The following is a 26,955-nucleotide window of genomic DNA, read 5'->3' on the forward strand; positions in this document are numbered from 1 at the left end:
CTGAGTTAGCCCCACATCAGAGCTGAGTCTATCACATGTTTATGTTACCTAATTTCAATTGGGTCCACTCACTGCACTGCTCAAAACAATCTGTTTAACTTTCCCTACTGCACTGCCCACAGATGTTGTTCCAAATGTTCTTTTTTCTTTTCAAGCCTACCGGGTCTCCCCCTCTTCCTGCCTTCTCAATTGAGGACCTCACTTCAAATTTACCAAGAAAGTTGAGGCCTTACACCACGAGCTCTCTCTTCTCCCTTTCCCTTTATCTTAAAACCTATTGACACCATTCTCCACTCTCAATAGGTATGTCTCTGATCCTATCCTCTCCCATTTTCTTCCCAAAGATTGCTCCTTCCCCAATCTATTCTCTCTAATCAAATGAGAAAAGTCAATATGTACATTTTAAAAGCTATATAAATGCTAGCTAGCTAGTTTTTGGTTTTCCCTTACTTATCAATTCTTTACTTGCTGGCTTCCATTATACCCACCATCCCCTATACTGAAAATGCTCACCAGAGCCCACCACCTCTCCTCAAGCTACTGTCTTCCAAGTCTTAGAAAAAGCTGTCTATACTCATTGCCTCCACTTCCCTTCTTCTCATTTAGTTCTTAACCCTTCACAACCTGGATTCAAACTTCATCTTTCAATTGAAACAGCTCTTTTTGAAGTTATTAATTTCTTAATTGCCAAGTCTGATGGTCTTCATCCTTCAGTCTTTATCCTTCTTGATCTCTCTGCACATTCAACACTGCTGACAAGATTCTTCTCCTGGATGATCGTTCTCTAGGTTTTAGTTTGCTCCTATATTTCTCCTACCTGTCTAACCATTTCTTCTCAGCCTGTTTTAATGGCTCATCATTCATCCTACACCCCTTAATTATGGCTCTGTCCAGTGTCCTCTTCTCTGTTGTTGATGTTCAGTCATTTCAGTCATGTTAGGCTCTTCTCGATCCCATTTGTGTTGTTCTTGGCAAAGATACTGGAATGGCTTGCCATTTCCTTTTCCACCTCATTTTATAGATGAGGAACTGTGGCAAAAAGAGTTAAGTGACTTGCCCACGGTCACATAGCTTATGTCTGAGGTCAGATTTGAACTTAGGAAGGTAAGTCATCTTGACTTCAGGTCTGGTGTTCTATCCACTGTGCCACCTAGCTACTCTTTCTTCTCTCCATATTATCTCTTTTGGTGATCTCTTCAGCTTACATGGCACTAGTTATTTTATGTGGATAACTCCAAGATCTTGATGTCTAGCACTAGTCCCATCACCAAATTTCCACTGGCTAATTCAATGTATATATTTCATAGAAATTTTAAATGAACCATGTTCAAAACAATTCAACATTTTCTCCCAAAAACCTACTCCTCTGCCAAAACCCCCTATTTCTATCCAGGACACTACAATCCTTCCAGTCTCCTACGTTCTAATGTTAGCATTGTCTCCAACTCTTCAATCATTTTTTTAAAAATAAAAATGTACTTTTTATTTTTAAAATTAATTTATTTATGGAGGGAGCCAAGATGGCAGCTGGAAAGCAGGGACTAGCGTGAGCTCCGTACCGAGTCCCTCCAAAAACCTATAAAAAATGGCTCTGAACCAATTCTAGAACTGCAGAACCCACAAAACAGCAGAGGGAAGCAGGGCTCCAGCCCAGGACAGCCTGGATGGTCTCTGGGTGAGCTCTATCCCATACGGAGCTGGGAGCTGGGAACGGAGTGGAGCAGAACCACGTTCCTACATGGAAAGATGACATGTATGATTCATGAGACCTCAGTATTAGGGTAGCTGAAGGGAATATGCATATATATATGTTTATGTATATATATAAGCGAATGTGTATGTATGTATATATCTGTGTGTGTATATATATGTGTGTATATATATATTATATATAAAAGAGAGAAAGAGCAGACACAGGGTGAGTTGAAGATGAAGGGAAGATATCTAAAAGAAATAAAATCAAATTAAGGGATGAGAGAGCAACATATTGAGAGAGGGAGATAGGGAGAGATAGAATGGGGTGGATTATCTCGCATAAAGGTGGCAAGAGGAAGCAGTTCTGTGGGAGGAGGGGAGAGGGCAGGTGAGGGGGGAACAAGTGAACCTTGCTCTCATCAGATATGGCCTGAGGAGGGAATACCATACATACTCAATTGGGTATCTTACCCCACAGGAAAGAAGAGGGAGGACGATAAAAAAATAAAAGGGTGGCAATGACGGAGGGGAGGGCAGATGGGGGTGGAAGTAATCAAAAACAAACACTTTGGAAAGGGGACAGGATCAAGGGAGAAAATTCAATAAAGCGGGATGGGTTGGGAAGGAGCAAAATATAGTTAGTCTTTCATAACATGAGTATTGTGGAAGGGTTATACATAATGATACACATGTGGCCTATGTTGAATTGCTTGACTTCTTAGGGAGGGTGGGTGAGAAGGGAAGAGGGGAGAGAATTTGGAACTCAAAGTTTTAAAAACAGATGTTCAAAAACAAACAAAAAAAAGTTTTTGCATGCAACTAGAAAATAAGATGTGCAGGCAATGGGGCGTAGAAATTTATCTTGCCCTACAAGAAAGGAAGGGAAAAGGGGATGAGAGGGGAGGGGGGTGATAGAGGGGAGGGCTGACTGGGGAACAGGGCAACCAGAAAATATGCCATCTTGGAGTGGGGGGGAGGGTAGAAATGGGGAGAAAATTTGTAATTCAAACTCTTGTGAAAATCAATGCTGAAAACTAAATATGTTAAATAAATTTAAATTAAAAAAAATTAATTTATTTTCAGTTTTCAACATTCACTTTCGTAAGTTTTAAAATTTCTCCCCCTCCCTCCCCTAGATGGCCTGCAATCTGATATAGACTCTATATACCTTCATTCACTCTTATATCCCATAATCAATTATTCACCCAATTTTGTCATCTGTACCTCTATAACACCTCTCCTATCCATTCCCTTATCACTATTCAAACAGCTACATCCTTAATTTAGGCACTTATCACCTGTTGCCTCATAAATGATTTCCAAACTTCAGATTCCTCCCTTCTTTAAATCCAATCCCTATAGAGGTGCCAAAGCAATTTTCCTTAAGCATAGATTAGAACAACTTAATCCCCTACTCAGTGAACTCTAGTGACCCTCTCTAATCACCTATAGGATAAAATATAAACTCTTCTGTTTGTCTTCATTCTGGAGTCCCAGAGAGACTCCTGGTTTCCCTGGTTTCTTCCAAGGGAAGCCTTTCCTAGTCTTACCAGGTGTCAGTGGCATTTCCTTGAAGATTAACTCTCCTTTATTTTGCATGTATCATATATTTGCATGTTCCCTATTCCTAATAATAATAATCTGAAATTTTATTTATGAAGGGTTCTATTACCTAATATTATTTCTACCTCTACATCATTATCTATTTTAATAAAAAAATATTCATTGTACTAGCTTGCATAGTGGATGAAAGTAGTGAACTCCAAGTTAAGAATGAAGTTCAAATCCTGCCTTAGACACTTACTAGCTGTTTGACCCTGACCAAGTCATTTGGCTTGTCTGCAAAATAGGGATAATAGTAGCATCTACCTCCCAGAGTTGTGAGGATAAAATAAAAAATCCGTAAAATGCTTTCCAAATTTTCAAGCACTATATACTGCCTAATTTATTACTGTTGCCATTGTTACCACCAACACAAAAAGAGATACTGCATTAGAAAACGGTGAAGCTATAGTTGCCATTTTATGAATGTATTTTCTTCAAATAGAAGTTGACAAGATGTTTCTCTTAAGGTACAAAATGTTCCTTTTGCAGACTGTTGCTAATTGTTTGCTTTTCATCATGCTGATCAAAAGCTGATATGTATCAAGTTCTTAGATCAAAGAGGAAGACAATATACACTAACTAGAAAACCACCTGCACATTTAATCCAACCATTCAGCACCTAAATGAGAATTCCCTCTATGACATATTTAACAAGAGGTCACCCAGCCTTTTTAATCAAGAGATGAAGTGAAACCCAACTCACTTCCAAAGAAGCCCATTCCACTTTCGAATAGCTGTAATACTTAGCAAGTTTTTCCTACATCTAGTCTAAATTTCACTCTTTGCCACTTCTAACAATTGCTCTTAGTTCTGTTCTGTCAAGCCAAGCAGAAAATATCTAATCTCTTTTACCTAATGATACTTCAAGATGCCTGTCATACTTCACTTTTCTCCCTACAAAACTTTTTTTTTCTCTTCTAAATTACAGTTCATGCCATATGAAGACTGAATGAAGCAACTACAATTGTTCAGAAGAGAAAAAAATTTTGGAGGGAAGAGAGGTGAGGCATAATAGCTATTTCTACCTCTTTAGATTCTACTGGTTGCCCACCTCTAGACATAACAACAAAACAATACAAACTATAGGTTTTGAGAACATAAGAAGTGAAAGATGATGATAATAATAATAGCAGCTCACATTTATACAGAATTTGTAGTTTTGCAAGTCATTTACCATAACTACTTCACTTGATAGAGTTCCTTACCTTCTAGCTTTTCTTCCAAAAAAGTATTTGCTCAGAATAAGCAAAAAATTCAAAATTCAGTCTACCTACATATGTACTTATCTGTGTGAAAGGCCACATATGGATATTTTTGGTTTAAATGAAACTTTGCACATCTATGCCTTCAATTGGGTTTGTGTCTGTGTTGGTAATCAAAATGGGCTCCTTAGCACTTAGTTCAACAAGTGCCCTTAAAGAGTTTGGCCTTTGTTTCCTTTGATTAATTCAGCGTCTTTGATTGAGTCTTTCTAGGTGCTAAGCCCCAGGCCCAAACCCCTATCAGGTGTAAAACCTTAGTGGGTGTGGATTGGCAACTAAGGTGGGGCTAACTCCAGGGAGGACCTACTTTACATGTCTGGGAGAGCAGAGGCTTTTAGACCACGTGGGTTTAAGTCTGCCTCTTTGTGATGATTCTAGGTGATGTGGGTGAGTCGCATGTGTGACTCGCCCCTGACGCTGAAAAAGATATAAAAACCAGGGGCTGGCTGGCTGTTCTTTGGAGCTCTTTGGCACAGCAGTGGTGGCGGGTGACTCTGGGCCAGCCCTTGTTCTGAGCTCCTGGGCTGAACCTAGATGTTGGTAACTATGAATCTGTACTGGGTCTGTCTGTTAATGTTTGTACTTTGTTTGTAATTTATTCTGAAGTTCAGGGTGCTGGCTTTTTCCCCTGAACTAAGTGAATGCTGTCTATATGTTGGATTAAAGTAAACTTGTCAACCCCTTTAACCTTGCTTTCCTTATTAAAGCAGATCAAAAGAACCTGTGCTTTTCCAGCATGCCGGCAGCTTTCTGGGTGCTGGCTGTGGGTGGATCTTACACCCCCACAGAAGCTGCTAGCTGGATTGTTGAAACAGTGTCTAAGACTTTTGGCATAGCTTTTTGAAATAATAAATGTCCAATGCTAATGTAAGTACAGAGCAATTATTATGTATAAGACAATGTGTAAAATGGACTAGCAATAATAAATGCCCAACAAGAATGGAGAGATAATGGAAATAAGAGGTTCTTAGGCTGAATACCATTTGAATTAGTTTATTTAGGAATAAGCAAGGATGATAGAAGCCATTAAGACAACAGCTTGTTTTGTAGGACCAAAAAAAAAAAAAAAAAAAAAAAAAAAGGGAAGGGAAAGAATACATACCTGTCCACGAGCTCTTTCATGCCCTCTTTATCAGGAACTAGAGATTGGTCTTGGTCATCTGCCAAAGGGGTCCCAGCTTGACGATATATACATCGGACCATATATCGTACTTCTGACCAATAATTCTGAAGTTGCTGAGATTCTCGTTCAGTCTCTGCTGAAATTTCTCTGTTAAATATTAGAATCACATGAAATATACATTATACTGACTAATGTACTACCAATAGCTCATATGATACTGAAGGACAGGAATGGAAAAATATATTTCATTAAAGTGTTTTCTTTGTCTCTTGAACCCAATGAGGCCCCAAAGTACATAATCAGCTGTCTCTATATTTGTTAAAAACCTTAACAATTAATAACTCAGAGGAAAGGTTAAAATGCTCTGTTATGGAAAAAAGAAAATTAAGAGGCTACATATTAGATTGTTAAAGAGAGAGAACATTTCATTTTTGCCTTTATACCTATAGTATTTGGCAAAGCATTTAACACATAGTAAGTGCTTAATCAAAGTGATGTGAATACATGAAAAATTATTAAAAGTAGAAAGCCAGTGATCAAGAGTTTTCTCTTGATATCATGGAAAAAAATAGGAAATTAAGTTAACAAGTAGGATTTCACTTAGATATTAGAAAGAACTTGTTAATGAAGGATAAGGAAATGAAAACTAAATATTTTAACAGGTTACAAAACTGTCTATCCCAAGAAATTTCTAATAGCATGCAAATAACAATTTTGAATGGAATAAGCACAGACCTATCAGAGGCTCACTCCTGTTGTAAGACTTCACCATTCTCTGACCACTGCTTTATCATCTTTAGCACCAATTAAGGGCTTAGTTTTTAAACTCTTTACGGGAAAACCTATATTTTATAAAGATCATGTCTTACATTACTCAGCACTGAGAAGACAGTAAGAGCTAAATAAATATTTGCCAATAGTATTTTAAAAATTGCCATCAAAAATCCACAATTTATTATGTCCACCAATACATGTTTAGTATTGGCACCACTAGATATTTTGGTGAGGCAGAGATTGGTTTGCTTCCTATGAACCTAACAACATTTTATTTTCCAATGATGGATCATATGTGAGTTTACCTCAGCTTTTTTTGAGCTGAAACCACTTTGTAGGTGATAAGCAAACAAAAAAAAATGACAAATGTCTCTCACCTTCGTTCATTACATGCCTCACAATTACATGCTATATCTGAAGGTGTGGAATTACTGAGATCTGCGGAGGGTACCGTCTGTGCTCCAACAGTAATTCTCCCTCCTCCTACTGATTCTTGCTGTGATCCACTATTTCCAAGAGGGGTGTGCAAAAGGAAATCTTGGTTCTAGATTTAAAAACACACACAAATACAAGACATTCAGAAACCAAAGTAATCATTTTACAGTTACTAAAGAATACAATAACTAAAGAGAAAAGAATGTTTTAAGATGTTTCAAAATTTTATTTAAAAAACTAAATTGAAAATGCAGCATATGCTGTCATTATCTAAGGATATGCTTGGAAACAAAAATTATTCATTGCTTTTGCATTTTTAGAACCAATGCCATAGACATAAAGACCCTCCATGATTTTTTCCCCCTTCATTTACAAAAACTTCATTATACCAGAAACTTTTGGTAATCTCATTTTCTAAACTGTAATCTTGAAGATTATCACCATATGGGTACTTTAGATGTTAACTGACATTAAATTATATGGGGACAAAAAGCACACTACAAAGTAACCAAAAGTCAAACTATTTTAAAGCATTCTATGACTGCATATAATGAAAATGTCCAACCTTGAAGTACATGGCCTAAATAGATGATTAAAAAATACAATTATTACAAACGGAGAAGATGACACTTTCATCATGATTTTTAATTGTGTTATTTAGTGATAAAATTCAGGAACAGTATTTGCTATGTCCAACATTTAAGTAAAACTCAATAGAGGTTCCCAAACTTACCTGACCTACTGCCTCCTTTTCAAAAAAAAAAAATTACTCAGTACCCCCTGGAAAGCTACATTCTTTAACCCTGTAACAGCGCTGTTGTTGGTTTTTTTTTTTGGAAATTTGCTTCATTTCAAAAAATATATAAAATATTTTTAAAAATAACACATTTTAAATTTAATAATTTATTTTAAATTTGTGGGTTTTTTCCTGCATTGAAATTGATGACATAATATTGCATCATATAATCAAATAGTATTGTATTTTAAACAAGTTATCACATGCACATAGTCCTGCTGATGCATGCTAGACTTCCTGACAACGTGTGCCAACATGTGCTTAAGACCAGTGGCGGACTTGACCACTGATTGTTTATAACTTGATTTTTGTGTGTTTATTTGGAAAATAATGCAATCACCACAACTTTAACTCTGTTATACAACAGATGATATATGTACAAAAGGTTTTTCGAAATTTTCTTCTCTTCTTTCCTTATGTTTCCACCTCCCCCTTATTTTTATTCAACGCCCCACTCCCACAATTGCACCCAAGACTACTACTGCCCCTCGCCACTGTTCCAGTGCCCCCAGGGCATGGTACTACCCACTTTGGGAACCTATGCTCTACACTATGGAGAACTATATTCAAGCTCACGAAAACCAGTGCTATAGACAGGAAAAAAATCCTGTTATTCAGCAAGGGACAATTGAAATAAGGTAACAATTGTGTAATGGCCCAAATCAGTATAGTTGTATATATTCCTTCATAAACACAGAGCAGCAAATGTGAGATCAGAGGAGGAGCATGATACTCAGCTGGAGAAATTCACTTGTATTGTATCAATCTTTTTGTTTGAGACCAAACCAAACAAATGGCTAAAATGGCCTTTCTCAGCCATGGTATTATTCACGCATTAATCCAAACCATACATGGCTCAGTAATGGCAAAGGTAAACATGGACATTTATATTCAACAAAGGTTACTTCCAAAGGGTGTAAAAATGTCTTAAATGAAAATCAAATGAAATAAAGATTTTTCTATTGATACAGTCTCTGTATTATTTTTTCCCGGAAGAAATCACAGTGTCCCAGAACAGCAGAGTCTCTCTAGTGAAATTCAGAGTAAAGAGAATTAAATTGGCATATACATTCATACTCAAAAAAATTCAGTGTCCATAGTATAAGAAACCCAAAATGGGGGGAGGGGGAGAGAGAGTGAGAGAATGAGAATTAAATATGTCAGAAATGAAGAGGAGTAAATTATGTTGCATTGCATTTGGGGAATTCTACAGTACATTTAATGATTGCAAACTATCAACTACGGCAAAAGCTTATAGGCTTATAATACCTGCAAATAATGAAATGAACATAGAAGACCTAAAATTACCAGAGACTCTTTAGGAAGTGGAACTTCTGGCAAGACAGAAAAGAGGGTGGTTATGAATAGGTAACTACAATACCTAAAAACAGTACCAAATGTGCCAAATGAAAAAGAAAAAAGGAACTAAGAAAAAAGAAACAGGTAAACACAAAGAGGCCCGATTATTGTAGATAAATAGGATAAAATGGAAAAAATCTTCAGGAAAAAATAAGATTTGTTAACAATGACACTCCAGAAGTGAGAATGATCATATGGCAAGAACTTCCAGAATTGTTTAGAATCACATTAGTAAGACAAAGAGATCTGAAAAAATATAAAATTAAGAATAATACTATTTAATGAATTCAAGACTAATGAAAATCGACAATGTAGAAGACTTTAGAATATCACAGGAAAATACGAAGAGAACAAAAACAAATATAGTGATGGAAAAAACAAAGTGAAATAAAGAAACGACAAAATAAGAACAAACTTCAAATCTCTACAAACTTCGCAAATGAACTCAAGTTTTAGATCTAAAGCAACAATCCGAAAATTACTGGTTTCCCTAGAAAAATATCAAAGTCTAAATACTGTATTTCTAGAAATCATTCAACAAAAGCGGGGCTTCTTCAACTTTTTCCACTTGTGACCCCTTCAGCACTTCTCAAACTATGGGTTGCAATGCACAATTTAAGAAGCACTGAATAAAAGTTCCTAGAAGCATTGGAAATATATGTAAGACTATAGAACAACAGAATCCACAGGCTGATAAAGAGGAATTCTAAGCTTAATTCACCTAGAAATGCAATGAAAAAAGCTCACAAATATAAGGAAACAACTTATTAAAAAAAAAGCACTAAATGAAAATAAACAACAAGAACGAAAAATGAAAGAAGGGTGGGAAACATGATACACAGGAGATCCTCATTATTTGAGTATTAATTATCTGAATCTCTTTCCTTAAGAAATTTTGAGACTATATTTTGTTTTGGCTTCTACCTCTGATTTCAATGATGTAAAGAACTATAAATTTAGCAAAATTTTCTTACTACCAATGCACAACAGCAATCCTACTGTAACTTACTATCTCAAGAGAGATAACTGGGGTGCTGAGGGGTCAAATGATTTCCCTAGGATCAAAGTCAATAAAGAGGGGGCCTGGAAAGGTCTTCCTGACTCTTAGCTAGCTCTCTATATGATACCTCCCCATCAAAGGTTGCTTAGTAAAGTGAAAGCTGTCTTAAATGCTAAAACATCTATGAATGTGCTGACCAGTTGTAAACATTAGTCTTCACACTATTCAATCCTCCTTCTATACTTCACACCAATTTCTATTGTCTGTTACCACCACCAGCACATCCCTCCAACTCTTCCAAAATCTGTCAGTTTCTGATTGTCAGTTGGGCTTCAAAGCAGAATGATCCAAAAATTTCAAAATTAAGAGAGGCTCTTTGGGAAAATGTATGTAACCTTTGAATATTTTTGCATAAATGTCCCTATTTATGATCTTGTAACAAATTCAAAGCTGAAGCAAAATATTATTGTATTACTTACAATCCTGTTACCTTGCTTTTTATAATAGAATATAATTGCAATTACAACCAAAATTTTCTTACATAAGGTAAAACGTCTTAAAAAATCTTATCTGATAGAATGTAAACATCGTGAGGGCAATGCTCTCTTCATTTATGCTTTGTAATTTCAGTGCTGGGCACTGAGATAATATTTAATAAATATTTATACAATATATTCATAACATCTAGTTTCATATTTCAAGTTGAAGTCACAATCAAACCTTTATTTTTCACTATAAACTATAAAATGTCCAACATTTCATGAGGATTCACTTAATTTTATTAATTTTGTAGTTACTTTGAATGGGATTTCCCTCCTGGATTTTAAAAACTGCTATATGAAAATGCTATTGATTTTTTATTTTGTAACCTGTAATTTTAATGAAACTATTGTCTCACCATTGTTTAACCATGATGACAACCTTCCAACTTACTTCTCTTGCACTCATGCAGATATCCTCTACTTAGAATGTCTCATTGAAGAACTATCTGTACAATTACTGTCCATTTTGATGTCCAAGTTCTAAAGTTGTTTCTTTCAAAAAATAATGATAGTATCTCACAATTATAGAAGTGCATAATATTTACAAGTCACCTTTGTGTGACCAGAGGAAGTGAACTGTTAAATGATCAGCTTATGTTCCAACAAGAAATGATTGCTGGGGAGGAAGGGACAATATGAAATGAACCACTTTGTTCTGATAAAGTCTAGGTCTGATAATAGTACAGCCTAGTTATGACCACAGCATATCTCTCCAATTATTTAGTCCTTCCTTTACTTTATGAACACTGTATTGTACTTAACTTTATTCTGTGTGTCTTACAGATTGGCTACAAAGGTCACATACATAGTGTGAGAGAGGGGACCTTTAATTTTGATTCCAGCACTAACTTCTATGATCTTAAGATTTGAGCTTTTGCCAGCTGTTGCCAGCCACCTGAAACAAAGTCCTTTTCCCTGAGAGGCAATTTGAGGTATCAGAGCACATACAGGCATGGAGTCAAGAAATACTGATTCAAAATTCTACCATGGGCAAATCGTCTAACTTCCCCAAGCCTAAGTTTTCTCATCTGTAAAACAGGGATTGTAATGACACTGATGCTAATTGCCTCACCAGGTCCCAGGAGGCTTAAATGAAATATATACATACATACACACATACACACACACACATAAAGTGCTATGTGAACTTTAAAGTATTTTATTATTAATTTAGCCATGTTTATGGCAGTGAAATAACTGATATTTATTGAACATCTGAAAATTGGTAAGACATTTTACATTATATAGATGATCAAAAAACGGAATTTGCCCACAGTATCACCCACTGCATTCACGTAGCACATGATCACTTTTAAAGCCCCTTTACAGACTTAAAACTTATCTATCCCAAACAGAAACATGCGAGAAGGGAGTAAAATACTTTCCTTAGGCATTTTACAAAAGAGAACATAGAAGGAGATATAACTTATCCAAAGTTCCACAATGACTCAGTGGTAAAACAGAAAAAAGTCCTTATATGCACACACACACACACACACATATATACATACACACATGGTAGTCTCTTTCAGAGCTAGCAAAGAATGTGAAACAAAGTAAATCCCAATGTACTGGGGAAGGGCGAAACAAATTGTGGAACACGAATGTAATGGAACATTATTACTGTGCTTTAAGAAATGAGGAATATAATGAAAACAGTGAAGAGAAAGATCTTCATGAGCTGATAAAGAGTGAAGACGACTCAAGAAAATAATACATACATGACTACAACATAAACATTAACAGCCACAAAACAGTGAATGCTGCAAAATTATAAAGAACAAGCACATCTCCAAAGAGCTATGGGAAGATACACTCCCACTCCTCTGCAGAAGTGGGAGGTCCTAGAGTAAGATACATTATACCCATTTGCAGACTTTTTCCATATTGTGACCAGTTATGCTGAATCTTTTCCTTTTTATTCCTATGAAAATGTTGTTATATGTGACAACCCTGGGATAGTGGAAAAGGAAGGCTGTAGAGGGAAATTATGATGATGTAAAAGGCAAATATCAATAAAAACTTATTTTAAAAGACATTCTTTTTATGTAAAAGCCTTTTAATTTTATGAAATTAAAATCCTTTTGTCTTTTGATGATCTATCACCTTAATTTTTTGATTGCTTAGGGAAAATTTCAAAATATCTATAAGGTATTTCAACCTTTTTTTTAAAATGATGTGATCTTTTATATTTTAGGTTATGCATATACTAGGAACTGCCTGTGGACATCTGTGTAAATTACTAATTTAAACCAAATTTCTGCCAAACTATCACCTACTTTTCAAGGCAATTTGTGATAAATGGGGAATCGTAATCTGAGGGGCTTGTGTGCAGGGTTTTGCTGAACACTAAATTGCGGTGTCCAGCACTTCACTGCTATGTCTGGCTTGCCTGGTCTGTCCTAGTCATCAGAATTAATAAACATTTATTAAGTACCTACTATCTGCCAGGCACTGTGCTAAGCACTGGGAATACTACAAAAAAAAAAAGGCAGAAAGACATCCCTGCCCTCAAGGAGCTAATAATCTAATAGCTGCAGTAATAATGTTATTACTTTTATTATTTTTTTAAACTAGTAGCAATTAGTTTTGATAACTACTGCTCTATAATATAATCTGTGAACTCATAATACTATTAATTCTTTCACTCTTGATTTTCTAATCCCTATTTTCCTTAAAACTGAAGATATTCTGTTTCCCCAAATGAATTCAGGCATTTTGACTAATTCCATATGTTAAGTATCCTTGATACTTTTAATATTTCATTAAATCAGATAATTTAGGTAGTGTATTAATTTTTAATATGTTAGTGGATCATAATCATGAACAATGGTTTGCCACTCTATTTTAAGGCTTGATTTGTTTCTGTAACAAGTATTGCATAGCTGTATGTCTGGCTAGGCTAACTTCTATATATTTTTGCATTTATACTTCTTTTTATAGGATTTATTAATCATTTCTTTTTCCCCTTACTTTTTTCATTTCAAGATATTTGTTCTTTGGTTTTAATTACTCACTCACTTGTAAGTAAATAATTCTGAAAACTTTTATTTGTAAAACAATGGTCATCTTAAGAAATCCCCTCAGGTTCCCCTCTTGCAACCAATCTTGAGTAATTAAATATAATGTATCAATCTGGTGGTACACCCATTTTACTAGAAAACACACACGTATACAACCAAATGAGTTCGGTTTTTGCTCCAGTCTATCTGTTCCTATATTATGCAACAAGACCAAAAAAAAAAAGATATGATGGTATAATAAACTATATCACCACCACTGGAGATTACCAGAAACCATAAAAGTGACAGCATTTTCAGTTACCAACCTCTTCTTTTTCCGATTTTTTAAAAATTGAAAGTGTAAACGGCAATACACAAAACATAAAAATCAGTCAGAGAAATGGAATGCAGAAAAATATTGTCGAATGTATCTTTTATTTACTGTAAACTTAAATGTATATCTGATGAGCATTTTTTGTTTCCCTAATAACAACTACTCAGTTTCAACATTTCCTTTGAAATTTTGTGAATTAACTTTTCATGGGTTATCTTTGCTCATCTGTCCGCTCATTTAAACAAATTAAATATGCTTCTACAAGCATTTATTATGGTTACCTCCTAAGGTGTCCTCCATTAACCACAAAAATAAAAAACTGAAATTCTCATTAATAAACATGTATAGTCCAACAAAACAAATTTCAACATTTTCTATTCCAAAAATGCATGTACAGTACTGAAAACTGATTTAGATACTGGCTTAAATTAGCCATATGAAATCAATATTTCTCCAATTATTTAGGTCTGTATTTCTGCAAATTGTTTAACAGCTGGATTATTTTGTTCCTGAGTGTGTCTTGGTAGATTCACTCCTAAATACTTTAGTTATAGTTTCTGTAGTTCTTTGAATTGAATTTTTCTTTCTAGGTTTTCCTGCTGGGTTTTGATGGTTAACATATAGATACGCATGAGTTATATGGAGTTATTTTATATTCTAGAACTTTGCTAAATTTATTATTTCAATTATTTCTTTAGTAAATTCTTTGGGGTTTTGTAAAAATAATCAAATCATCTTTAATAATCAGTAATTTTTCCCCTCAATCAAGCTTATTCCCTCAATTTCTTTTCCTTATCTTATTTTTATAGCCAGCATTTCTAGCTCTATGTTAAATACCAGTGATGTTAATGGCATTCTTGCTTTATTCCATATCATGTTAGAAAGGCTCTTTTTTCCATTAAATATGTTTGCTCGGGGTTTTAGATAGGCATTTCTTATCATAAGAAAAAGCCCATTTATTCCCATGCTTTTTAGTGACTTTAATAGAAATGGGTGTAGGATTCGGTCCAAAGCTTTTATTGAAATAATCATGTGGTTTTAATTATTTATATTAACATGATTAATAATCATGTTGAATGAACTTTCGTATGAATCTCACATGGTTACTGTATACAATCTTTCTGATATGTTGTAGCCTATTGGTTAATATTTTATTGAAAATATTTGCTTCTCATTAGTGAGAATGATCTATACTTTTCTTCCTCTTTTCTCTACTTGGTTTAAGTATCAAGAGCATATTAAATGTTTATTAGAATTCACTTATAAATCTATCTGTTCTAAGGCAAGTGATATTTGACATTTAACTTCTTTTTCTGATACTGGGTCATTAAAATAGTCCATTTCTTCTTCCATTAATTTGGAGATTTTACATTTTTTTCCTAAGTAATATTAATTTCTTCTTCAATTGTTGTGAATTCTTCTTTTTCACTTTTGACATGAACAATTTGGGTTTCCCCTTTTCTTTAAAATCAGATTAAATGTTTACCTCTATTATTAGGGTTTTACTCCCCCCAAAATAAAAACAACACCAACAAACATGCATGAGCTTTACCAGTTCAATATTCCCTCCTCCCCCCCAACCCCGACTGTCAATCTATTCTGTGATGATCAATTTTGGTGAAGATGCCACTCAGAGTTGAGAAATATATAACTTGAATTTTGCTTCCATTGAGTAATTCCCAAGGATCTATCATGTCTAATTCTTTTAAAGTTCTATTCCTACTCTTTCTTGCTCATCTTTTGGCTAGATTTTTCTAGGTCTGAAATGGATACTAGTATAATTCTACTCGTCGTTTAATTTTTCCTTTAAGTAATTAGATGCTATACTATTTAGTGGAATGTATATGACTGTATAAAGTATGGACACAGATATTATAAATGATGCCTTTAAGTATAACACAAGTTACTTATTTTTTAAAATTGAGATTCTATTTACTGCTGTCTTACCTATAATCGGAACCTTTTTTTTTTTAGTTCAGCTGAAGCATAAGGATTCAGCTCTAGATACTAATTTTGACTCTTCCCAAATCTTTATAATTCTTGTAAAAAACTTATTGTTGGATTGTTTTTTAATTTATTCTGCTTTCCTCTTCTATTTAATGAATAAGTTTATCCTATTCACACTCATGGTGATGACTGTTAAATGTATATTTCCCTCCATTCTGTTCTCTTACACTTTCTTTCCTTTTTACTTCCTTCCCTCATTTTATTAAGTGGTGATAAAAGACATGGATTTTGTCTGACAACTGGGATCTATAAATGAAATGGCATGAATATACTGTTTTAGCTTTTCTCTTTATCTTGCCCAATACTTGAAGCCAGGTTTTCACTTTCTTCTTTTCCATTTAATGTTTCTGTCATATTTAGTTTTGATTATAACTATTACCTTACTAATCCTGCCTTCCTTCTTAGATCCTTCTCCCCTCCTCCCCTCCTATCCCCTCTCCTATTTCATTTTTTGGTTTAATGTATTTTCATTCTGCCATTTTTATACACAGTTGGAAGGAGGAAAGGGCAAGAGTATGTAGAAAGGTGCGTGGATGTAATTGTATTCAATCATCCTTTTTCTGTTTCAGATCAAAGTGAGGCTCATGGAATGCCTATTACCCCAATTCCATCCCCTCTAATGAAATGTTCTTTATCATATGTATTCCTATTATGTAATAGTAATAATTTTCTTTCCCTATTTCCTCTATCTTTCCCATATCATTGCATTGCATCCCATCCCATGCATATCATTGCCATTTCTATCCTACCTTGAGATCATTAAACAGAACAAAATCTCATAAAAGCCTTGTGTCAGTCATATGTATCTTTTCCTATGATTCTTAAAGATGTTAGGATTTGGAGAGACATTTATTCCTTAGCCCCCATTCCCATACTGACAATTTGTCCTCACAAAGGACCCTTCTATGTTTATCTTGGCTCTTGCATTTCCATTTCACAATGTCTATTCTGGCCATTTTTATAAAGAATTGTTGGGAATCTACTATTTCAGTAAAGATTTGTTTTTCCCTGTAGAATTATACTTAAGTTCTGCTAGATTTTAATTTTCTTTTTGTTATTAGCCTTTATCTTTTGGAATACCATATTCCAAGATATCTTCTTTATAGAAGGGGCAGTTGCTAATTTTTATGTCATGCTGCTTCTTGTTACTTGAACTCTTTCATTCTTTCATTTGGCTACTTATAGTAAGTTCTGGATTTTGGTTATGATATTTTTGGGAGTTTTCATTTTCAAGTTTCATTTTCTTTTTACACTTTGTCCTTTCGTAATTTGGATAATTGTTATTTTCTTGAAATGTGCTTTCTAGGCTCTTTTTTTGGGGGGGGGAGAGTGGTCATGATTTTCAAACAGCCTGATAAATCTTAAGATTATCTCTCCTTGACCCAGTTTCCAAATCTGTTGTTTTTTATTTTTTAACCTGTTGATTTTGGTTTACTACTTCTTGCTCATTTGTTCATTCACTCATTAATTCATTGTTTTCTGTATGGTCCATTTCAGTTTTCAGGGGATTTAGTTCTTCAGTGAGGTTTTTCATCATCTGTTCTAACTTATCAATTCTCCTTGGCATTCTTTCTTCTCTAGCTATTCCATTTTATATCTCTTGCTTCATAGTCTTCCAATTATTCTTATCCTTGTGACCAGGGCATATTTTGTTTTTCTCTGAGAGGTTTTATTTATTGTGGAGTTGCTCTTTACTTTGGAATTTACTCCCTTTGAGTCTTTCAATCTAAGGCATTTCATTATAGTATTTATGCTATGATTTGCTTGGGTTGCTCATCTCAACAGTCTTAATAATTAGATAGGGGAAGGAAAAAGGGGTTGTGCTTGGGTCAAGATCTGCTCTTATATTCCGGAATAGCATGGTCAGGCTATGCCTGGTCCTGAGTGTATTGGCCAAGAACACTGTCAAAGGACTCTGGAGTTGCTCTCCCACATTGGGCTCTTCCCTCTTGCCACAGAGCTCAGGAACAGTCCTGTATTAGGTTCTGCCCAGAGCCTTTTTCACTTCACTACTGGGCTCAGTAGCTTCTTTCACACTGGGTTACTACCATGGGGTTTCTGAGTTAGCCTGGGATAATCCTTCTCTAGGGCCCTTCTTCTGGTACTTTTGCCCTGTTCAATTCCATTTGGAGCCCTCCTCCTTCTCCATGCTTTATACTTACCCCAGTTTGTACCTTAAGGTTTCTTCAGGATTCTAGAGGACCTTCTGTGTGGCTATCAGCAAAGTGAAATGGTCTACAGGTGATTTTCCTCATTTATTTTTAACTGGTACATTTAAAAAATTTTCTGGGCTGTTTATGGAATCTAAATTCCTCTAACTCCTGGCACATCACCATCTTACCACCTTTTATAACTGATTTTTGTCAAACTGATTTTTATCCTGCTACTTTAATGAAATCTTAAGTCATTTTGATTTCTTTCTCCAATAATTCTTTGGGGTTTTCCAAATAAGCCATAGTAACAATCCTAATAGGCGTAACTTGATAATCTTTCTGAAAACATTTCCATCTTTAATTTTCTCTGTTGACTTATCACTAAGAGCATTTCTAGAATATATCAAATAGTAGTCAGGAGAGGGGTCATACTTATATTTACCAAATGTTTACTGGAAAAAAATTCAACTGTTCCACTGCTCAACATATTCAAACCAGAACTTTTCATTATTTGGCCAAACCCTCCTGTCTTCTGAACATTCTTCTTTCTCTTACAAGAAAGCTCTTAAGTTTTAGATATATACTTTTAAACTTGTCAGGCAAGTGTCCTTCCATTCTTATGCTCCTAAAGGATAAATTTAAATGAGTATAATATTTTATTAAAGGTTATTTTTTTAAAAATTCATTTTAAGAAATAGATATATAAATGGTTTTAGTTGTTCGTGACTAATTTAATTACTTTCCTAATGTTTTAATCAAGTCTTACATTTCTGATGCCAATCCAGTTTTATTTATATAAATAAACAATTCTTTGGATATATGGCTACAGTCTCTATGCTGACATAATATTTAAAAATTTAACATCAACATTCATTAGCGTGATTGGTCTACTACTTATTTCACTGCTTGATTCCCTCTTGATTTGAGTATGAAGTGACATATTTGTCTCATAAAAGAAGCTTGGTAGAATGTGTTTTCTTAATTACTAAATGGTAAAGATGGAAATAGTCACTGGAATGGTATCAATAAAGGTACTGTTAATATGATGCTGCTGGATTTTATGAATTAGTCTAAACATCTGGGAAAACAAGGGAGAATTAGAATAGCCACTAAAATCTTTAATCGTGATCCAAAAACATCACAACTGGGCATAAAAAGGGTGTTCCTAAAGTCTGGACACATAGGCAATTGACGGCAATGTGGAATTACTGCATCAAGTTCGTGTGAATCTTGCAAAATTTGCATCACAAATGATGGAAATCATATTGAAGATGTTATTTGTTAATATTCCAACTAAATAAAATGTTGTTGAGAATTTCATTCATTTTATTTCTTGAAAATATGCATTTTTGCCTATGTGTCCAGACTTTAGGAACACCCTGTATAACAAAAAGATAAAAAACAGAAGGGTTCTATATGTAAAAACACATATAGAACATTTTGTGATAACAAAAACCTAGAAACAAACTCCAGCAAACAGATAATAAAAGATAGTCTCCCTCTTCCGGGGTAGGGGGAAAGTTTGAAGAGAGAAAAGAGTATGAAGGTAAGGTACAGACTATTACATACCTGTCACAGTGAGGAAGTAGGGAAAACTAATGTTATGACCCTGGCTGAGAATGGATGGATGATGATGCCCTCAAAAGAAAGAAGAGGGGTGAGTTTGGCAGAATAATAATGAGTTCTATTTTGGATATGTTGAGTTTGAGAAGTATATATGTCATCTAGTTTGAAATGTTTAATAGCAAACTGGTGAGGCAAGAATGGAGCTCAGCAGAAACTCAAGGGGAGGATTTTACATAGTGTTTTATATTGTGCTTTAAGGTTCACAAAGGTGCTTTACAGATACTATCTCATTTGATTCTCACAACCCTCAAAGAAAGATGCTATTCTTATCTCCCTTTTATACATTCAACAAAAACTCAACCAACCTATACACACACACACACATATACACATATATATATTACACACACACACACACACACATACACATATACGTACATACATACATACATATACATACATATATATATATATATATATATATATATATATATATATATATATATATATATATATATATATATATATATATATATATATATAGTACCTACTATGTTGCAGGTATTTGTGCTAAGAGCTGGGGGTACACAAAAAGGCAAAAGACAGTCTTTGCCATCAAGGAACTTACCATCTGATGAGTAAACAATATGTAAACAAATATACAAAAGCAAGTTAAATACAGGATAAATAAGAAATAATTAACAGAGGGAAGGGATTAGAATTAAAAGGGGGTGGGAAGGGCTTCTCGTGGAAAGTAGGGTTTTAATTGTGACTTAAAGGAAGCCAGAGCAGAGGAAGGAGAGCATTTTAGATATGGGGAACAGTGAGAGAAAATGGCTGGAGTTGAGAGATGTCTTCTTCATGGAACAGCTAGGAGGCCAGTGTCACTGGATCAACAAAGTCACATTAAGGAGTAAGATGTAAGAAGGCTAGAAATGTAGGTGTGGGCTAGGTCATGAAGGGTTCTGAAAGCCAAACAAAGCATTTTATATTTACTCATGGAGGCAATAGGAAGCCACTGGAGTTTACGGAGTAGAGGGGTGACATGATCAGACCTGCATTTTAGGAAAATCATTTTAGTGGCTGAGTGGAGGTTGGATTGGAATAGAGAGAGACTTGGGGCAGGCAGACCCACCAGCAGGCTATTATAGCAATCAGGGTGTGAGATAATGAGGTCCTGTACTAGAATAGTGGCAGTGACAGGAGATTGAGAAAAGGAGGAGAATCTGAGAGAATTTGCAAAAGTGAAATCAAAAGACCTTGGCAATAGCTTGGATATTGGGGATAGGAATATGAGAGACAATGAGGAGTCTAGGATGACTCCTAAGTTGTGAGCCTGAGGGAATGAGAAGATGGTGTTGTCACCATAATGGGAGAATGATAATGAGTTCTATTTTGGACATCTTGAGTTTAAGATGCCTATTGGACATTCAGTTCAAGATGTCTCAAAGGCAGTTGGAAATACAAGGTTGGAAGGCAGCAAAGAAATCAGGGCATGAAAGAAAAATTTGAGACTCATCAGCATAAAGATGGCAAATAATCCATGGCAGCTGATAACATCACCAAGTAAAGCGGCAGAGAGGGAGAAGAGAATCATGATAAAAAGAGATCTGCCCAGCGTCACATAGTTAGTATGTGCCTGAAGCAGGATATGAACTGAGACCTTCTTGACTCCAGGTCCAGTACTCTAGCTACTGTACTACCTAACTACCTCATCTTGAGTGACCTGCATAATTGAACCCACAGGATCTGATGCAGTCACTTTTCACTATTTGAGGAAGGCCATATTTCAATGAGACAGGAGCTATTGAATTAATTAAGTATAACGCCTAATAAACTTGAATTGTTCTTAGTGGGATAATGAATAAATAACAGTGAAAAAGTAAGATACAATTTGGAACTATGCTTCCAATGTTACTAAGCAGAACACACCCTTTTATCTAGAATATTACAAACAGACATAACTCAAAGAGATCAAAGAAAGAGAAAAAGACTCTACATGGAAAGAAACATGGTTTAATTACCTATACATATGTTATATTGATTTAATGTTACTCGTGACAATAACAGCTAGCATTTATATGATGTTTCAAGATTTTCAAAACACTTTGCTAGTATTACTTTACCACAACCCTTGAAAGTAGGTGCTTATTATCACCCCCATTTAACAGATAAGAAAACTGACATAGAGATTAAATGTCTTGCTCAGGATCACACAGTTACTAAGTGTCAAGCTGCATCTGAACACAGCACTCTATCCACCTAGCGGAATGATCTTAATTAAATGTATTGTTCTTGTTCTCTTTTCCTCATTCAATTTCCTCCCTTTGGGGGAAAAAGATGCACTATTTGTATATTTCTGCAAAATAAAAGACACTTTCAATTTTTACTCAAATACTAGAAGTATCCAGGTTAAAAAAAAAAGGGGGATCCAGATTCTGAACTATCTTGTATGTGATTTAGATAACAGCCATCATTTCTTGCTTGTTTTTGTTTTTGAAGAGGTAAATCAAACGTGAACATAAAGATGAGACAAATCTTTATGATGAAAAAGCCAATCACTAAAATTCTAGTTAAATGACTACCATATCTTCAAAACTTAGTATAGGTGTCACTCTCCTCAGTTAAGCCTTTCTGGATCCTTGCCACACCTATCCCCAGCCTGTGCTCTTTCCCTCCTGAAATTACTTTCCATTTGCCCATCTTGTGTCCATGTCATCACTCAGTCGGATAAAGCTACTTAATAGAGGAACTATTTAATTTTCTTTCATATCCCCAGCACCTAGCACATTGCAGTTATTTAATGTTTATATGCTGAACTGAATTAGGAATCAAATCTCGTTAGAATAATTGCTTCTTTTGGCGGGGGTAGGGGGTGGAGGGGATCAGGTTACTAGGCTAGTTGTTAGAAAGGATACAGCATACTTGGATTTTAGCAACACATATTCATCTTATTATTTTGGAGAAAATTGAGCCATGTGCCTGGATGGTAGTAGGTAGATTCAGAACTGGTTGAATGACTGGACTCAAACAGCAGAAAATGACATGGAAAAAGTTGTCTAATGGAATGTCCTAAGGATTTGTCCTTCACTCTGGGTGAGTCACTTTTACCCCTAAAATGTAGGCAGTAAGAAGCAGAAAGGCTCAAGTATAAGGGAAACACCCTACACGAATTACCAAAAAGTGGAATCTCTCAGGACAGTAGATTCTCTTTCATTAGATATTTTCAAGCAAACCTTCAATGATCCTATGTTAAGGATGTAACTAACATTTTATAGGCACCTATGGGCCAGGCACCGTGCTAAGGGCTGGGGGTACAAAGAAAGGTAAAAGACAGTCCCTGCCCTCAAGGAGCTCACAATCTAACTGGGGAGATAACATACAAACAACTACGTACAAACAAGCTATATACAAGATTAATAGGAAAATAATCTACAGAGACAAGGCAGTAGAATTAAGAGAAGTTGGAAAATGCTTCCTGTCGAAAGAGGGATTGAAGCTGGGGTTTCAAGCCAGGAGGCAGAGATGAGGAACAAGAGCATTGTAAGACATGCCAAGTGAAAATGCCTGGACTTAGGAGATGGAATATCCTTCCTGAAATGCAGCAAATGTTGCTGTCAGTGATACTGTAAGGGGTAAGAAGACTGGAGAGGCATGACTAATACATAAAATTACATATATAAATTACGAAGAAAAAAACTTAAAATACAATTATAAAAATCGTTTTTCAAAAAACTAAATTCATAGACTCTCAAAACTCTATCTACGGACCTACAAAAGGGGTCTGTGGACTTCAGCTTAAAAGTATCTACTTTAGAGAAACTCCTTACTATTTGCTAAGTGTTTAAAAAAAAAAGTCATATATCCCTTCTTTCAGTCCTGAGGCCTTTAGTTACTACTACAAAATCATCATGAAAATGGTAGTGTCATAAGCAAGCTGAACTATAGTCTATACCTAAAATGCCCTAGCTCCTATAATTATTCCCTATTATCCAAACTAAAAGGATAGTAGGAGAGGATTTATGTTCTTCAAAAGGAGCTTTCTTCTTCCTCCTCATCAGAAGGGCTCATTCTAGGATGTAAGTCCCCATAGGTGTGCATTATTCTATTACACAATTCCAAAATTTCATTTACATTAAGAAGTCCTTCTGTACAAGCAACTTTAGGCCAAAGACACTATTAAAAATAAGTATAATTAAAACCTCTGATGGCAAAAAGTAAAGAGGAATTAAGAAGCCTCCTGACGAGCATGAAAGCTTACCAACAAAAACCTGCTAAGATCATAGCAACTGGTCCCATTACTTCTTGTCAAAGAGAGGAAGAAGTATTAGATTTTATATTCTTGGGGCTCAAAGACCACTACAGATGCCAACTGGAAACATGAAATTAAAAGACACTTGCTCCTTCGAAGAAAAACTATAGCAAATCTGGTCAGTGTACTAAAAAGCAGAGACATCACCCTTCTGACAAAGGTCTGTATAGTCAAAGCTATGGTTTTTCCAGTAGCAATGAATGACTGTGAGGGTTGGACTTGTAAGAAATGCTGAGTACTGCAGAATTGACACTTTCAAATTGTGGCACTGAAAAAGCCTTTTGAGAGTCCCTTGACAGCAAGGAGGTCAAATCAGTCAGTTCTTAAAGAAATTAGTTTAGGCTATTCACTAGAAGGTCAAATACTGAATCTGAAACTTAAAACACTTTGGCCACATAATGAGAAGACAGGACTCAGTGGAAAAGACCCTGATGTTGAGAAAAATTGAAGGCAAAGAGAAAAAGGGATGGAAGAAGATGAGATGGACAGAGAATATCAGGAACAATGAACGTGAACTTGGACACACTTGAGAGATAGTGGAGGACGGAAGGGCCTGGCATGTGTAAACATAGGTTTATGAAATGTAAGATATGACTAAATGACTGAACAACAATAAACAATTAAAATCTTATAACACAAAATAAGGAGATTTTATACTACAGTTCCATTTAAGCTTTCTTTTAAAATCCAGAGTTTAAGACTAAAAAGGTGAATTTTTGGCTCAAAGTTTCTCTAGGAACTGACAATGTTTATTCCAAGCCCAAGAAACATGCCAGTTACCTGGTAACTGCTCCCCACATTCAACCTCCCCTCCCCCAACAGCAAGCAATACTTTAAGAAATACAGCAGCATAGCTGCCAGTATCAAGATAAAGAGCTTCTCTAAAAGTAACCAACTAAAAAATTAAAGTAACCAATTCAATCCTATCAAAGAATAAGCTTGAAAAAGAAAGTGAAAGACCGTATGTACAAAAATATTTACAGCAGCTCTTTCTGTGGTGGCAAAGAATTGGAAATCAAAGGGATGCCCATCAATTAAGGAATGGCTAAACAAACTGTGCTATATTAATGTAATGGAATACTATTGTGCCATTAGAAATGAGGAGCAGATGGATTTCATAAGAACCTGGAGAGACTTATATGATCTGATGATGAGTGAAGGGGGCATAACTGGAAGAACACTGTACACAACCACAGTCATTTTGCTTCTGTGATGACTAACTTTGATAGACTTGGCTCTTCTCAACAATGCAAGGTTCTAAGACAGCTCCAAAAGACTCATGATGGAAAAGGCTATCCACATCCAGAGAAAGAATCACAGAGTCTGAATGCAGATTGAAGCAAACTATTTGCTCTCTCTTTTTCTAAATTTTATTTTATTTTTGATTTTGTTTCATCTTTCTCATGGTTCATTTCATTGGTTATAATTCTTTACAATTTGATTATTGGGAAGATAAGTTTAGTGTAAAGGTATATGTAGAACCTATTATCAGATTACATGCCATCTTGGGGTGGGGAGTGGAAGAAAATTTGGAACTCAAAAATTGTGGAACTGAGTGTTGTAAACTAAAACAAAACATAAAAACAACAATAATTAATTAATTAAAAAAAGAAGAGGAAGAAAGTGAAAGAGGACCAAGCCAATGCTACATCAATAACTGTTTTTCTTTTTCCTGTTGTCTAGAAAGGGTAATGTATTCACTGGAACATGAGTAAAAAGGTTCTAATTACTGAGTCCAGGAAATTTATCCTTATGGGGGGGAAGGAAAGAAAGGAGAGGGAAGGTCTAGTTCTCTTTATCTGGAGGAACCAAAGTATTTCCCAGCATGAACTCAGAGGAGGCTTGGAAAAAAATAGCTAGTTCAAGAATCATAGGAACAAGTTTCCTCTAATACAGAAAGGACTATAATAGCCTAGTTAATTTCGACTTTCCAGTCCCCACTCCTTGCAGACATCAAAATAATATTTGTCAAAAAGTTATCTCATGTCAATGATCTTCAAGAATTGAGTTCAAGTTCTCTTTCAAAGGACTAGGCATAATACTAATAACATTTATAGGTTTAACTAAAATAGAAAAATTAAAGATCAAAGACACAAAGACCTAGGAAAATAATAAATGGACAAGTGAAAAAATGAGAATGAAAACCATCTATGAATGGAAAACTCACAAATGGAGACAACACTAAATCAGTCTCCCATAACATAAAAGCAACAACAAAAGACAGAGAGAAAGAAAGAAAATGATGAAGTCGAAATTCTGAAAGGTGGTAAATTAAGGCTGACTTCTATCTTCTTTTCTTACACTCACAGCACTATTATGCTAAAAATAGTTCAGTAGTCATCTATTCAAATCCTGTCATTTTACTGATCAGAATGCTGAGATTTAAAGACATTAAGTAACCTGTAGAACATCACAAACATAAGTGAAAGAAGATCTGGGTTCTTATCCTCAGTTCACTACCAGAGTTCAGGCCTCTTAGAACTACATTCAGTAGCCTCTCTAACATAACCATTTATGTCTTTCAAGCATATAGCAATAAAAACCTAGCATTTATTTTCAGTTCTCCTTGGAGCTTCTATTTTTTCATGTACTATTTCCATATTGTCTCAATTCTTTTTACCTTGCCCTTACTTTAGTTTTTTCTTCACCCAGTCTATTCACTTCTTAAAGAGTTTGGGAGGGTTCAGAGGATTCAGAGTTAGTTCAAAGGGACCATAAAAATTATTTAATCCAACCTCTTCATTTTATGGATGCTGAAACTGAGTCCAGTCAAGTGACTTGCCCAATGTCCTACAAACAGGAAGCTATTCTGTTTTCACTCTGCCCTCTTTTTACCTCTGGGCCTTTGCACATACATGGAATGGACTCACCTTTAAAGCCTCATGTCTATAGGATGAAGTTCCTCCTTCCTGAAAGACCCAACTTAGAAGCCTCTCTTTCTCTGAAGCCTTCCTTCTCTGACCCTCTCCAGGATGAAAACCACCTCACTT

General features: G+C 35.2%; 1 protein-coding gene across 2 annotated transcripts in view; it reads right to left on the bottom strand.

Annotated features, from left to right (window-relative positions):
• Positions 1-26,955, bottom strand: part of FAM193A (family with sequence similarity 193 member A) — a 251,271-nt gene that overhangs the window by 83,184 nt on the left and 141,132 nt on the right. For both annotated transcript variants that reach the window (XM_036763452.1, XM_036763451.1), the window contains 2 exons: positions 6,837-7,003; positions 5,665-5,832 (listed from right to left, as the gene is read on the bottom strand). In XM_036763452.1, coding sequence (XP_036619347.1) covers positions 5,665-5,832; positions 6,837-7,003 — 335 coding nt within the window. The remainder of the gene's footprint in view (positions 1-5,664; positions 5,833-6,836; positions 7,004-26,955) is intronic.

This window comes from Trichosurus vulpecula, chromosome 6 (assembly GCF_011100635.1).
Source record: "Trichosurus vulpecula isolate mTriVul1 chromosome 6, mTriVul1.pri, whole genome shotgun sequence".
Lineage (NCBI taxonomy): Eukaryota > Metazoa > Chordata > Mammalia > Diprotodontia > Phalangeridae > Trichosurus > Trichosurus vulpecula.